Raw genomic sequence first — 16,146 nt, forward strand, 5'->3', positions numbered from 1 at the left:
TCCACTTAGTGATCTCACTTTTTTCTACAGTAGCTGTTCCACTTTTCTGGGAATAATTAAAGATCTATTGAGATACAAAGAGCCAGAGCATTCCTGACACTATCATCCAGTGTCAAAGAAGCATAATTGCAGTCTGTTCTGATTAATACATCTGTTTTGGTGAGGAATGGAAAGAGGAGTGCACTGTGGAGTAAAAGAGGAAGACTGGAAACAGCTATTTCTTTCCCCAAAGACAATTAAACTCCTGTTCAGCTTTTGAAAGGATGTGTTTCAGCAGCTAGTTCCCAGGGTGGGTTCAAGACTATGTACCCAATGTGAAGGGAGATGTGACCTGAAGCCCAGAGCAAAAACAAGAGCATCTGAAAGGGTACCCATTTAAGGTACTACTATTTCTCACATTACATATTTGTTAGTATAGATACATTTTTATACTGCAAGCTAATACAGATATGTTTCACTTTCCACAAGCTCCATAGTTACTTAACAGAGTGCTGTAAACTTCCCTATAGGGTTATATTCTCACAAATAGGAGAAAAAAGAGGGTTTATAATCTTTGGAAAAGTGGGCAGGCCACTAGGGGGGACTATAACGATGTTGCAAGGCTGTGCAGGGTCAAAATTAGGAAGGCCAAAACTCATCTGGAGCTCAATCTGGCTACTGCCGTTAAAGATAACAAAAAACGTTTTTATAAATACATCAACACAAAAAGGAGGACTAAGGAGAATCTCCATCCTTTACTGGATGCGGGGGGAAACTTAGTTACAAGAGATGAGGAAAAGGTGGAGGTGCTTAATGCCTTCTTCACCTCAGTCTTTAGCGGCAATACCAGTTGTTCTCTGGATACCCAGTACCCTGAGCTGGTGGAAGTGGATGGGGAGCAGGATGTGGCCCTCACTATCCACGAAGAACTGGTTGGTGACCTGGTACAGCACTTGGATGTGCGCAAGTCGATGGGGCCAGATGGGATCCATCAGTTCTCTCAGTATCCTGAGGATACTGAGAGAACTGGCAATGGAGCTGGCCAAGCCACTGTCCATCATTTATCAGCAGTCCTGGCTATTGGGGGAGGTCCCAGCTGACTGGCAGCTAGCAAACGTGACGCCCATCTACAAGAAGGGCCGGAGGGCAGACCCGGGAAACTACAGGCCTGTCAGTTTGACCTCAGTACCAGGGAAGCTCATGGAGCAGATCCTCTTGAGAGTCATCACGCAGCACTTGCAGGGCAAGCAGGTGATCAGGCCCAGTCAGCATGGGTTTATGAAAGGCAGGTCCTGCTTGACGAACCTGATCTCCTTCTATGACAAAGTGACGCGCTGGGTGGATGAGGGAAAGGCTGTGGATGTGGTCTACCTTGACTTCAGCAAGGCTTTTGACACCGTCTCCCACAGCATTCTCCTGAAGAAACTGGCTGCTCTTGGCTTGGACTGGCGCACGCTTCGTTGGGTTAGAAACTGGCTGGATAGCCGGGCCCAAAGAGTCATGGTAAATGGAGTCAAGTCCAGTTGGAGGCCAGTCACTAGTGGCGTTCCCCAGGGCTCGGTGCTGGGGCCGGTCCTCTTTAATATCTTCATCGATGACCTGGACGAGGGCATTGAGTGCACCCTCAGTAAGTTTGCAGATGACACCAAGTTAGGTGCATGTGTCGATCTGCTTGAGGGTAGGAAGGCTCTGCAGGAGGATCTGGATAGGCTGCACCGATGGGCTGAGGTCAACTGCATGAAGTTCAACAAAGCCAAATGCCAGGTCCTGCACCTGGGGCACAATAACCGCAAGCAGAGCTACAGGCTGGGAGATGAGTGGTTGGAGAGCTGCCAGGCAGAGAAGGACCTGGGAGTGATGGTTGATATTCGGCTGAATATGAGCCAGCAGTGTGCTCAGGTGGCCAAGAAGGCCAACAGCATCCTGGCTTGCATAAGAAACAGTGTGACCAGCAGGGCTAGGGAGGTGATCGTCCCCCTGTACTTGGCTCTGGTGAGGCCGCACCTCGAGTACTGTGTTCAGTTTTGGGCCCCTCGCTACAAGAAGGACATCGAGGTGCTTGAGCAGGTCCAGAGAAGGGTGACAAAGCTGGTGAGGGGCCTGGAGAACAAGTCCTACGAGGAGCGGCTGAGGGAGCTGGGCTTGTTCAGCCTGGAGAAAAGGAGGCTCAGGGGTGACCTTATTGCTCTTTACAGATACCTTAAAGGAGGCTGTAGCGAGGTGGGGGTTGGTCTATTCTCCCACGTGCCTGGTGACAGGACGAGGGGGAATGGGCTTAAGTTGCACCAGGGGAGTTTTAGGTTGGATGTTAGGAAGAACTTCTTTACCGAAAGGGTTGTTAGACATTGGAACAGGCTGCCCAGGGAAGTGGTGGAGTCACCATCCCTGGAAGTCTTTAAAAGACGTTTAGATGTAGAGCTTAAGGATATGGTTTAGTGGGGACTGTTAGTGTTAGGTCAGAGGTTGGACTCAATGATCTTGAGGTCTCTTCCAATCTAGAAATTCTGTGATTCTGTGAAATGAGATGCTGTAGCACAAACTTCAAACACCTAAGTATCCTTTGTGGTTCTAACCCAAAGACACTACTGAAAACAAGATTTTGGGCTTCTGAAACCTTTACCCTGTGTGAACTGACAGTCACATGATGAGTTATAAGGAAATTAGTTAACAGTTTTTTGAGTCATGGTTGTCCAGCATAATCAAAGGACATTTCTCCTCAACACATTAATTTGTTCTGTACGTTGAAATCACCATCACAGTTAAACACAAAAAACTCTCAGATTCACAAGTATTTTCCAGTCATGATCTTGCATACTGCTTATGCAATGTATCTTTATACATATTTACCTTTTATCTTTTCCAGAAAGCCCTGGTAAAATAAATCGTGGTGAAGCCAAACATCTAGCAGATGCCTCGGGGTCAGACAAAACAGAAAGAACAACAAAGAGGTCCAGAGTCTCAACCTTAAGACGGATATTTGACATGGCAAAACACCGAACAAAGAGGTCATCCTTTTTCTCAACTGGTGTGAAAGTTTGCCCACAGGAATCAGTGAAACAGATTTTAGCCAGTCACCAAGCTTATTATAGATTAAGAGGTAAGACAATGATTGTAGCCTGTGATTATTCCCTGAAAGTATTGACAGAACGTAGTAATTTTTCAGAATCTTGCTTTTTAGCTCTAGAAAATATATGTGATATTTACTTTATGATTAAATATTACATGCAAATCAGCACAGCTCAAGACAGGCAATTACCAGAACAGAATAAAACAATGCACTCAAAAGACTAATGGTATCAATGTAATTGCATATTTTTCTAGCATGACAGAACTTGAAGACCAAATTATGCTTGCACTACTGTGTAAAGAGGTACCATTTTTCTCAAAAGTGTAGTTGTTACTAACTTTGCTACTCAGAATTAATCCCACCCATTCAAGACATTTAAAGAAACTATTCATCTGCCATTTCATGAATACATTGGTGTATCTGTAGTTGTATTAAGTCTATGGCAGTGTTGGTACAACATAAACACTAATATAATTGCAGCAGCACCTGACAAGACTTGAGTATTATTTTTTAAAATCTAGAATGTGTTTTTCTGCTCTTTCCCAAATCCCTCTCTCCCTCTCTCCCTTTCTTTTCCTCCCTTGACTGTAGAGAGCTTATGGAGTTACCACTCTAATTTTAGGTCCCTGCAGAGAATAGTGCAAACAGTTTTTGGTATTTCCTATCTTCCTCTCTCTCTCTTTTCTCCATTCAGTGACTGTTCCAATTTGTACTTTTTAAAAAATAATATTTTGGAGTTGCAACTAGATAGATCAAATAGAACTCTAAAACACAGTCAGTACGTTAGGGATGCAAGTATTTAAGGGAACTTCTATTCTCTTAAATCATCTTAATTTATGTATCTGTTCCTCTGTATAGGTCTTCAACCATTCACATACATGTATTCTAACTTGGTTGATCCCCAGCTCCCTTTCAGTAAACCAGTCTGTTCCCTCTGAAATGAAATCTGGATGTACAGCTGCAAAAATTTTACTCCAGTAGCCACTTCTCATAGGCAGAATGGACAAGCCACATCATGTCTATAGTCATTCCTATGGATACAAACATATCTGGAATCTATTGTAGGACTGAATTCCATACCAGTGGGCATTAGAGCAAACTCTGAAACCTATGTCAAAGAGTCTGATCCAAAAAGCCTTTCTTAAACGTGAATTAATCTTGAAAATCCTTAAAACTCCCTGGTTATGTCCCTGATAAAACAAGGTCTCCTAGGACAGGCAGCTACCATTAACCTGAATTTAAGGAATGGCAACTGTGAAATTTTCCTTTAAAACTGATGAGCATGCTACTAACATCTTTTCAGAGAGCAGCACATCACTTCTGAGTGGGAGATTGGGCTTTGTAAGACTTGTAGTGCAAGCATGCTTAAACTTACACCTCTTCTTTCCTAGCAGAACATTATACACTCACAAACTCTTCTGAGTAGGTGTCACACGGTTCTTCTGGAGTACAGCTGAATCAGAAGTTCTTCCCCAAAAGTACACAAGAAAGCAGGTGACTGAAGCTAAATGATTGGTATGCTCATTCAGAAAAAGTGTTTCTGTTCTCTTTAATAGTTGCATGTTTTGCATTACAATGTTCCTGGTTAAAACCTCAGAAAAACTTTCCTTCAAGGAAAAGATCAAAACTCATGACTTCTGTCCTCCCAGCTGAGCATGCAAATGTACCTGGCAAAAGTGATAAATTAAAAAAAAAAAAAAAAAATCTGAAGTGAAAACTTTGTGATTCTACCATTATTCCTGAAGTTACACCTAGTAACCACAGCACAAGCCTTCATGGAACAATGATTTGGTAGCCATGTTGGAGTCTTTCAGCCTTCACTAGACAGCCTGAGTGGGACAATCTTATCTTCATTTTGTTTTGTAGACATACCTTCAGGTCCACTGTTTTTCTCATCTAAAGTTTAGAAGACCACCTCCACCCCTCTAAGTCCCATGAAATATTTGGAAGTGTGAAAGCACTATGGATCATATCTGTCCTCTAGAGAATTTTACCACTTCCTGAGGAAAAATTTTATTTTATTTTTTTAATATTCTAATTAATTCACACTAAAACACCATCAGGAATGAGCACATAAGAAAAAACTGCTCAGATATATGTGCTCAGAGAGTTACTAATGAAAAACCTTCATCAGGATGAAGACAGTCTTTCATGTGGGGCAAACTGAGAACATGCACAGGGTCAGTTATGATGCCTGGCCACATGTCACATTTATTTAAACCTTGAAAACTGGATTTTCATCAGATATTATATCTTTATTCAGCAGCTACACAGAAAAACAAGATGCCAGAGAGATGTGAGGAAAAAAAAAAATGATAGAAAGAAACCCTAACTGCTAGCTCATAATGAAAATCTTTTCAAAAGACAGCCTGTTACTTTTTAATAATCTGGCCACCTCTGCTCCACATACAGCTGCTCTACAGGGAGGGAAGGTGGTTGCTGAATTATTATTATAGTGCCCTAACACAGCTATGTGAGTACATCCTTACAGCAATTTTTGAGAATACCCTTTTCTAGAACTGATTACACTAATTGCAGAGACACTGGTATTTTAGATAATGCAGATAATTATCTCACCATAAGTCAAAGCATGTATCAAGTATTGAAAATAAATGTCCCATCTCACAGTAATGAACTCTGCAAAGTAAAGTGCTAAAGGCAACAGTTTTTAAATTGCCACCAAGGTTTTATTAAAATGCTTTTTCTACTTTGCTTGAAATTCCACTTCTCTACAAGCATTTAACTTTAAACAACATTTTGAAGAAGCCTGTTCCTTCATCTCAAGTGAGTGAATATTATCCCTTTATAACACTGAAAATACAGCTGGCTTTGATGAAGAAGAATACCAGAGGAATCACCAAGTAGCAACAGAGGTAGTCACCCACTAACGGGGCATAGAGCAATAGCTCCAATAAACTGAACTGATGCTGCTCAAAGCACATTGATTCTAGCTGCCACCAAGCCATGTTGGTTGTCTTCTACAACTTCACAGGCCCCGCAGGGGTCTACCTACAGAAGTGTGCATTTCTGCAAGTGAGCAAGGACATCCACACAGAACAGCACATCTTGGCCAGGTCTGTGCTAGCCTGAGATAATCTAGTTATCTCTTTGCACCACTCAGTGGTTTTAAACGTGACCCAGGTACAGACAGGAGACATTCAAGGCTTAGTTGGAGGCTGTACAAAGTGCGTGCAGTGAAATCCAAGCACTCTGGGTGTATGGATTGTCTGGTGTCTGAACAGAGATACAAAGACTTGCATAGTTAGTCAGATAGGCAGTAGCTGCCTGGAGGAGGGATCAGTTTATCTTCCAGAATTGTCTGAAATTAGAAATATTTCAACTTAAAACAAAGAGGAGACTTCAACAAGATGCTGGTAAAAGTGCACTCAGAAGTGTAGTCCCTGATTGCTAGAAAGTAGTTCAAAAAAACAAGACCAAGCCCTAATATGCATTCTGTGTTTCTACCATGTTACAGCTCAACTTACTTTACAGCTTTCTTGCATAAGCAGTGAGCCAATGGAATTACATACAAGTACTAATCTCCACTATTACATATTTTATATACTGTCATGTACTTAAATCAGTTAGCATCCAGTAAATTAATGTCCTTTACAGCCATTCCTGAATACCATCTCTTCCAATTCTCCACCTCTGTCATATTTTCATTGTGTTCACTTTCATTTCCCTAAATAATACAGAATGCTACTGTTCTCTCCGCAGCCACAGTCCCTGTTAATCTTGTCTGATGTAGCTTGGCATTTAACTGGGTGATTCATCTCCACGGAGGAGATTTTTAATATTGAATACATGAGTGTGTACAGTTGTCTAGAAAGGAAGAAAATGGTGTTCTTTCCAAAGGAATTTTACCCATACCAAGTCATTCAATTTTTCCAGAGGTGCTTAAAGAAACATAAAAGCCTGTATATGCTACAGGAAGTCCTTAAAACTTTGAGAAGTCTAAAAGCATTGCAATTTTAGAATGTAAGAAAATGAAGTTAGCCTGATGCATTTAAAAAAATATATTTTCCATTGAAGATGGGCCAGAAGGAGGACCCAGGGAACTACAGGACTGTTAGTCTGACCTCAGTGCCATGGAAGGTTATGGAGTATATCATCTTGAAAGCCATTACACGGCACATGCAGGACAACCCAGTTAGCATGGGGTTATGAAAGGCAGGTCCTGCTTGATGAACCTGATCTCCTTCCAGGACAAGATGCCCTAGTTAGTGGAAGAGGGAAAGGCTGTGAATGTTACCTACCTAGACTTTAGTAAAGCTTTTGACATCATCTCCCACAGCATTCTCCTGGAGAAACTGGCTGCCTATGGCTCGGATGGGCATACACTTTGCTGGGTAAACAACTGGCTGGGTGGCTAGTTTTGTGGTGAACAGAGTTAAATCCAGATGGAGACAGGTCATAAGTTGTATCCCCCAGGGCTTGGTATTGGTTATTTAGCCAGAATGTGGTGGTTTTACCTTGCTAGGCAGCTGAACTCCACCACAATAGCTTTCTCACTCCCCTACTTCAGAAGAAAAGGAGGCTCAGGGAAGACCTTATCACTCTCTACAACTACGAGCCTGTAGCAGGATGGGGGGCAGTCTCTTCTCCCAAGGAACAAGCAATAGGACAAGAGAAAATGGCCCCAAGTTGCACCAGGGAAGGTTTAGATCTGATATTAGGAAAAAAAATCTTCACTGAAGGGGTTGTGAGGCACAGGAAAAGGCTGCCCATAGAAGTTGTTAAGTCGCCATCCCTGGAGGTATTCAAAAAACATGTAGATGTGGTGCTTAGGGACATGGTTTAGGGGTAAACTTGGCAGTGCTAGGTAAACAGTTGGGCTTTTCCAGAGGTCTTTTCCAACCTAAATGATTCTATGAATATCGAAATCTTACATGTGTTCTACTTAGCTTATTCTATGCCCAGTTAACCATTCTGATGTACAAAACTTGTATATACAGTTAAAATTTTGATTATTCAATTATGAAGACTGCTAGATTTATTTTTCTTTTTAATTTACCTCCCTGTTTGCTGTCACTGGAACATCCACTGTATGTATTTTTGAAGTAAACAAAGTGTGCTTTGTGTTTGCCCTTTCTTCATGCTGATGATGTTAGACCAAGATAATCTGTTTTTTAAAATGAGGGAAATTACAGTCCTTAACTCAGAGAAAACTAATCCTTTGGCATTAAGGCAAATGACTGTCAACTCAAAAATACTTAAAAGACCTAGAAATACCCAGAAGATGGATTTATTTACTAAGTACAGTAAAATGTGTAAATCCCAAATCTCTTTAAAAAGGGCTTTCAACTTTACTTTCTGGTACAAAACATCCATCCCTAGCCCCTTTCTTCTTACTCAGTCTGCCAGGAAGCTGTGTGGGAAGCCTTTCGTATTTTTCTGGATCGGATTCCTGATACTTCTGAATATCAGAACTGGGTTACTGCCTGCCAGAGGGAAACCTTCTGCATATTTGACATTGGCAAAAACTTCAGCAATTCCCAAGAGCACCTGGAAATAATCCAACGGGTAAGGATTACTGACGTTTATTTAGAAACTGAGGGAGACTTCCAAGTTGCTTCCCCATCTGCTTATATAAGGGTAAAATATTGCTCAGGAAGAGGAGGGGGCATGTGTTAGAAGAAACATGTAAAAAAGTAAACAAAGGAGCTAACAGGCTTCTGCTCAATGGTTGGATGCATCCACTAGTAAAATGCTGTTTTTCTTAATCTTTTTGCAGCGAGTAAAACATAGAACCTTCCAGGAAAGGTAAGTAGCACAAGTAGAACCTCATCACTTCATGTTACTGACTTTTATGAAAAAGATACGTGTAGATGTGTGTGGATGTGAGCATATATGTGGATAGCACTGTGGTGTATTTGGTGTATTCTGTGAGAGATGTGTATGCTGTATGTGTTATAGATTGCAGTAATTGAATCAAAAATAATTAAGGCAGGCAAATATCTGAGTTGCCTGTTCACTTGGAGACAACACAGGATGTCTTCTTAGACTAATGTAAGCACTGCTCTGGTAGAGCTGTGGCCTTGCATTAGACTAATGTAAATGGAGAAAGTGACAAAAGATTACATGCAATTCCTATAATTTTCAAAAGGATAATCAGAGAGCTGAAAAAAGTTTATCTGAGAGGCTACTTGAGAAATAATATGAAAATGCTATGCCTTCACTTTAGCTTTCCCTTGTATTTTTACATGTCATGCTCTCATAAACTAATGTGATGTTTTATTCTGAAAAAACTCTCTTGGAAATGAAATATGCTTCAGATAGTGCTCAGAAGTCTGAGAATGAGAGGATTAAAGTTACAATATTGAACTCTCTGCATATAAATACTACAGCACATCCAAACAAACCATTGTCGACAGTTTCTCTGATTTATGCATTATTTTTCTTTCAAATATTCTTAGATTTTCAAATGTAGCAAATAATCTTCTCTATTCATATGTTGTAGTGTCTCCTGATCACAGAGGTCTTCTATATCTTTCTTGATTATGACATGGGAGCTTTGAGTATTCTTCTTTCTAATAAATGTATTTTTAATAATGTAAGGCCCAATTAAACTCACCTGAAAGTCCAAAGGGAGGTCTTCTCACTCAATCTAGTGCAAACAGCAGCAGCAAGGCAATAAGTGAAGTGACTGATTTCAGAGTCCTTATGCTCTATGTAAACCATGAAGTTTTCTCTAGGCACGATTCAGAAGTTGAGGTAAATTCTATGAAATTAATAATATTTTAGTTGGAAATACAGACAGCTGTGCTTATGAATTGTTGGACTTCCATCCTTACTACTACATGGTTTAGGGAAATGTTCTGGATCTTCTGTGAGTTATCATGTAGAGATATTATTTGACTTTGTGAAAACATTACAGATAGAAATTTAGTTCTCACTGCATAAGATACCTAATTAATGTGTAAATCAGGAGTTGTCATACTCTTTGTTTATGCTACTAAACAGCTAGTCTGGTCCTGTGTAGGAACGCAGCCAAGCCATCTTTTCTGTTCACACTACAAGCTTTACATTGTCTCAGTTAGCATGACACTACACATTTGCAGTGCCCTCAGGTCTTTCACTCATACCAGTTTTCACTAACACTCCACCTGCATGTACTGTCTTAATAATAGATATTTCTATATAAATGTTCCTCATTAATTTCCATGATGGGGCTTCTTTTTTTCTCCCCACTCTACTTACAACCCAAAACAACTGAAATTATTCGCGTCAAATTTTAGGAAAGAAAAATCTCAATATATGACTTAAAAGATTCTTATCTAAGGATCTAAATGTTTCCAAGAGCTACAATTAATAATTTTTTTTTTTTTTTTTTTTTTTAGAGTAGAAATTGTTCTATAGTCTTAACTGCAGGAAACCTTAACACATCAACTATATAGTGTACTTTTTGTACATGTGTTTATACACAACTCTTCTTCCACCAGGCAAGCTAGCAGAATCAGTTCCAATTTTTTTTCATCAGCACAGAACAGTAAATGACAGAAACAATAAATAATAACACTAACATTACAAAAACGAATCCTTTCACACTTGTTATCCTGTTACTCGCCATATACTTGAAGTTTCAGCTGTCTGCCTGGTGACCATGGGAAGCATTAACCCATGAGTATTACATCCAGATCAAAATCTAAAGGTTCCTACTATCATTATAATATTGTCCCAGGAATCTGATTCAAAACTGTCTTTAGACTGATGATATTCTAGCGCAGGCTGACAACTGAACAAAAAGTCCTCCCATCCTCACCTCATATCAAAGCATGAAATGCCCTTGAAACCATTAAATGTCCATTGGATATAAAATTAGAAGGCCAAAACACTCATCAAACTATCCCAATAGGATGAGATATAGCAAAGGAGATAACCAGTTGGTTTAGACAATTTATAAGGTCTTGTTCTCATTACTGTCAGTGGTCAACTATTTATAGACTTTGAAAAGAGAAGATTCTGTGCAGTGCGCTTATCTCTGTGACTCCATCCTTCTGACTGTTCAAAGAAAATCACTCATGAAACCTCATGAGCAGACTTCCAACAGGACTGGGTAGAGGAATATATCTGATCAGTATTTTTGTTCATTGTAAGAACAAAAACCATATTGAAGAAGAGTACAGGAAGCAAATATTTCCATAATATAAAACAGAATCTAATGGTCCATTGCCCTGTCTAATCAGCTTATGAAATATTTCACTACAAATAACTTTTTTCATTTAATTATATTTAATGTAGGTGCCATTTCTACATTTTGTTACACCTTCATCATTGTCAGTACAGCACTAAATCACTCATTTCTATTTGATTGATAGGAAAGATGAAATATCCACAGAAAAAGCAGGTGGCAAAAAGCTGGAAGACATTCCTTCTGTTTCTACAGGTAAAGTCAAATCTGTTTGCTGTGTAGCTGCCCATTAAATAGAATTGCTAAAATCAGTGACTCAGATCTTAGAAGTCTGTAATTGAATGAATGCAGTAGAAGCATGACAAGTTCAGTCATGTACAATAAAAATGGTCTCGCAAAATATTCTATAAGAAGCATTTTTTGATTTCTCTACAGCATTTATTCTATGATTCTATTCAAGTGTAGCATTTCAGTTTTTCTTCACTGTCTTTAATGCATCTTATAAACTTTGTTTTCACAGTTTCACATGTAGTGAGTAGAGCTGATTTTGCTTCATTTATGAAATAACATTTTTAGATGCTGCATTTTGTTAACCAAAATAAGGAAATGGATGAAAATAAACAACTACATTAGCCAGAAAGTCACAGTGATACAAAGACATTGATCTGAATAATTGATCCATTTAGACCTACCAACACTGTTGTATGTCAGAGTTCTTTAAAAAAACATAGAAATTTATTCCATGATAATAATCTGTAAATATGAGCAGTTTAATTCAAGGAGGAAACATCCTGCATACATATTTTTAAGTGGATCGAATACGACAGAATCTTACTGATAATGACTACTAGTGTGGTAGCTTTGCCACCAGCTGGAAAACTGTCAAAGACTTGTTACTTTAAATTGAATAAATGGCCATCACAGACACAAAGATCTCTCAGGGAGCTGACAACTGACCAACACACAGAAAAGGGAAGATTTTTGTCTATCTTTGATGTGCAAACCTGTTCTCACATGATTTTATTTGAATCTCTGCCAGGTCCCCCTGGTTCATCTCTCCCTCCATATGCACCGATACCTAACGGCACGCTACTCAATGAAATTGTCAATGACACGAAGACTCCTGTGAAGGTGAGGATAGCCCATTTTTCTATCCCTCCTTTTCACTCACCTTTTCTTTTTTTGAACTCAGCTAGCAGAAAAAAAAAAAAAAAAAAAAAAAAAAAAAAAAAAAAAAAAAAAAAAGGAGGGGCAGAAAAACAGGGACAAACTTTTAAATGTTTAATGTTTATAAACCATTAATGTTCCCCTTTGTTACTGATAGTAGGGCTGAAGGGTTTTATCAACATCTGATCTATATCATGAATGATGGCTCTTGCATATGCAGTAGAAAGTATAAAAATATTGCAATCACTTTTTAAAGTCTTTTTTTGTTTTCTTCTTTTTTTCTTCTTTTTTTTTTTTTTTTCTGTTAATCGTGAGCCTGTTGCTTTTTTTACACCATTTTGCAAATTGCTTTTCATTAAAAACCTTCCAGAAGCCCTCTGGAGGCAGACTGAGATCTGTCCAGGGCCCTGGGTGGGTCACACCTCTGAGGAGCTCCAGGCAGGAACCCTTGTCTTGAATTTCTCTTCTGCTTTGCTCTAAGGTTTCTTTCTCTTTCAAAAGAGTTTACCCTTCTGGAGTAGCTCTTTGGAAAGACTGTCTGTTTTTTTTGTTGTCTGTGTGCTCTCAGCATAAACAGAGGCTCATTCCACCTCCTTCCCATTTGTGTGAACTCAGGGTCTCAGCATCACCACCAAGAATTTCAGAGTGGTAATGCTGGCCAAAACCTCACCCACCATACCACAGGAAAATGCTGCCTTTCACCATCCTACCTCAGCAAGCTTCTCAGCTCTGGAACAGGAATTACACCAGGATAATCCTAGATAAACAGTATTTTTACTGTCTGAAATTATTTCATCCTCAGGATCCAGATAAACAAACACATCCTAAAAGTCTCAACTATCTACCTGTATCTCAAGCCATCTAGAAAGCATACATGTCTTGATCTTGTATTTATATTGTATAATGTTACAGAACAGTCATAGAACCATTAAAGTTGGAAAAGACCTCCAAGATCATCTGATCCAACCATCCCCCTTCCACCAATATCACCCACTAAACCATATTTTTATATACAGTGCAAAATATATTTTCCTTCAAAACAGAGGCATCATGTGTCATGACTTAGCAGAGCTGAGTTATTCAGAGCTGAGTTATGCAGAACTAATGGAGGCAGAATACTTTCTTTCCTCTTTCACTTATTCTTTATTATATAAATGTCCTATTTTCTCTCTTATCCCCTGACACATTGTAACTGTGCATATTTCTTTTGCTTATTCTTGGAAGCTATCAAAACCCAGGTGTTATATATCGGACAGATGTCTCCAGGAGCATTATGCCAACCCACCCAACAGCAGAAATGGAAACCCCACCTCTCTGTGGGATTCAGTCTGGTCTGCTGCTCTCTTGGGCCAGCTTCTTCTCATAGAATCATTAAGGCCGTAAAAGCCTTTTTGACCTCCAAAATCATGTGGTTCAACCATCTCCCTACCACAATTACCCACTAAATCATGTCTCTAAGCTCCACATCCAATCTTTCCTTAAACACCCCCAAGGGACGGTGACTCCACTGCTTCCCTGGGCAACCTGTTCCATTGCCTGACAACTCTTTCTGAGAATAAATGTTTCCTCATTTCCAACTTAAACCTACCCTGATGCAACTTGAGGCAAGTCCCTCTAGTCCTAGTCTAGTCCTGTGAGAAAGGGCCAACACCCAGCTCCTCACACCTTCCTTTCAGGTAATTATAGAGAGCAATAAGGTCTGTCCCAAGCTTTGTCTTCCCCAGACTGAACAACCCCAGTTCCCTCAGCCACTCCTCACAGGACTTGTGTTCCAGGCCCTTCACCAGCTTTGTAGCCCTTCTCTGGATATACCTTCAGGGCCTTGATGTCCTTCTTGTATCAAGGGGCCCAAAACTGAACACAGTACTCAAGGTGTGGCCTCACCAGAGCAGAGTACGGGGGGACGATCACATCCCCAGTCCTGCTGACTGTGCTGTTCCTAATACAAGCCAGGATGCCATTGGCCTTCTTGGCCACCTGGGCACACTGCCGGCTCATGTTCAGGCAAGCATCAATCAACACCCCCAGATCCTTTTCCTCTGCACAGCTTTCCAGCAACTCTGCCCCAAGCCTGTAGCACTACATGGGGTTGTTGTGGCCAAAGTGCAGGGCCCAACACTTTTCCATGTTGAACCTCATCCCCTTGGCCTCTGCCCATCAACCCAACCTGTCCAGGTCCCTCTGCAGGGCCTTCCTACTCTCTGGAAGATTGACACTTCCCCTCAACTTTGTGTCATCTGCAAACTTACTGAGGGTGCACTCAATTCCTTCATTCAAATTGTCAATATAAATATTAAATATGACGGGCCCCAACATCATGGGCCCCAACCATTCTCCATCATCCTGTTCTTGTTGTTCTTTCTAACCAAGGTATAAAAAGTATGGTTGAGAGTAGAATTGTCCATGAGCAAATACAAATGCAAAGAAGTGTTAAAAGAATATGGAGTATCTAACTATTATTAGTAAGTATAAATAAGCAATGTATATGCAATCATAGTAGTAAACAAAATCTCTCGTTCTGTGTTAAAGACTTTCATATTTTTGACAGCCAAACATAGTAGAAACCTGAAAGGTTTTATTCAAAAAGTGAAAGACTTCTTCTGTAGTAAAACAGAAATAGACAGAAGGCAGTGTTTCCTGGATGGCCTCCCTGAATTATTTCCCTTGGGTGCTTGTGTTCCAAGATATGAAATTTGAAGCTGAGCACTGTTTGTGAACAAGAATTCCCTACTGGCGCCATAATCAGCAAAAATATTACATTACCTTACATCTGGGATGATCTAGAAAATCTTTCTGAATGCACCCATAGTGACATTCCTTCCTGTGGTCAAAGCATGGTAGCCTGCAAAGTAATTGGCTTTTGGAGATTAATATTGTTAAAGGAAAAAAATTACTAATGTAGGCCAAAACTGCAAACTGTTTTGGGAATCAATAAACATAATAAGGGTACTTTTAAAAGCAGTAAAGTCAACTGCACAGGAAAGGTGTAACCCAGGTAGGGCCAATTCTACTTTACTATAATGAAAAAAAATACATATGTCTGAACATGATACTGTAACAGACAGTCTTGCTTGTTGACCAAAGGCATTATAAGGGTAGGATACCAACCAGCTTTCAACATTTGCTTGTACCTTGAGGTAACAAACTTTCCTCCAAAATGTCAAGTAAAGCCCTAACACTTTCGTGACAGTGGAAAGAAGAAGAGTTCTTTCTCTGCAAGAAATGGCTTGATTCTCTTCATCATCTTCATTATTGCATATAAAAGGCAACACTCCAGTCACAGTAATAGAAACTTGTTTGCAAAGGCAGAAGAAACAAGCCAACAGATGCATCTGGGAAGCCTTGCCATTTGCAGGATATGGTTCAGAAAGCTATTTTGGGGAGGGGCCTAAAAAGGAATACTTCTATCTATTCAATACTGAAATGTAGGGAGAAAAAAATCACTTGCGTTTATTTCTCCCATTTTTTTCTCTCCTCTTTTTTTCCAGGAACTAGGAACAAATACAGTCCCAGAACTGCCTGCAGAGCAAATGGTAGAATTCAGTGTCACTCTCACTGATCAGGAGTACACAGCTGAACTTAATGACCCCAACTCCCCACAGTACCGACAACTAGCCGCCAAATTTCAGCTACAGGTAAGGAGGTTTAGTGAATGCTGAAAAGGTGGCTTTATACCTTTTTTGAGATTCATAACATGAAATTATCTTCACAGTGAAAAAGAACTAGAATCAACCATCCTCTTAAAGTACATAATTTCTATTGTCTCAAGACCTTCAGTTTTCCTTCATGTACAGATATT

General features: G+C 39.9%; 1 protein-coding gene across 1 annotated transcript in view; it reads left to right on the forward strand.

The window, feature by feature from the left end:
• The window catches only part of IMPG1 (interphotoreceptor matrix proteoglycan 1), a gene marked incomplete at its 5' end in the record, with an annotated part of 65,599 nt that overhangs the window by 11,224 nt on the left and 38,229 nt on the right, over window positions 1–16,146 (forward strand). Inside the window, 6 exons of the mRNA XM_082755969.1 lie at window positions 2,843–3,076; window positions 8,406–8,572; window positions 8,784–8,812; window positions 11,368–11,435; window positions 12,220–12,311; window positions 15,836–15,982. Coding sequence (XP_082612095.1) covers window positions 2,843–3,076; window positions 8,406–8,572; window positions 8,784–8,812; window positions 11,368–11,435; window positions 12,220–12,311; window positions 15,836–15,982 — 737 coding nt within the window. The remainder of the gene's footprint in view (window positions 1–2,842; window positions 3,077–8,405; window positions 8,573–8,783; window positions 8,813–11,367; window positions 11,436–12,219; window positions 12,312–15,835; window positions 15,983–16,146) is intronic.

The sequence above is a fragment of the Aythya marila genome, assembly GCF_965140915.1.
Source record: "Aythya marila genome assembly, chromosome: 3".
NCBI classification, from domain to species: Eukaryota; Metazoa; Chordata; class Aves; order Anseriformes; family Anatidae; genus Aythya; species Aythya marila.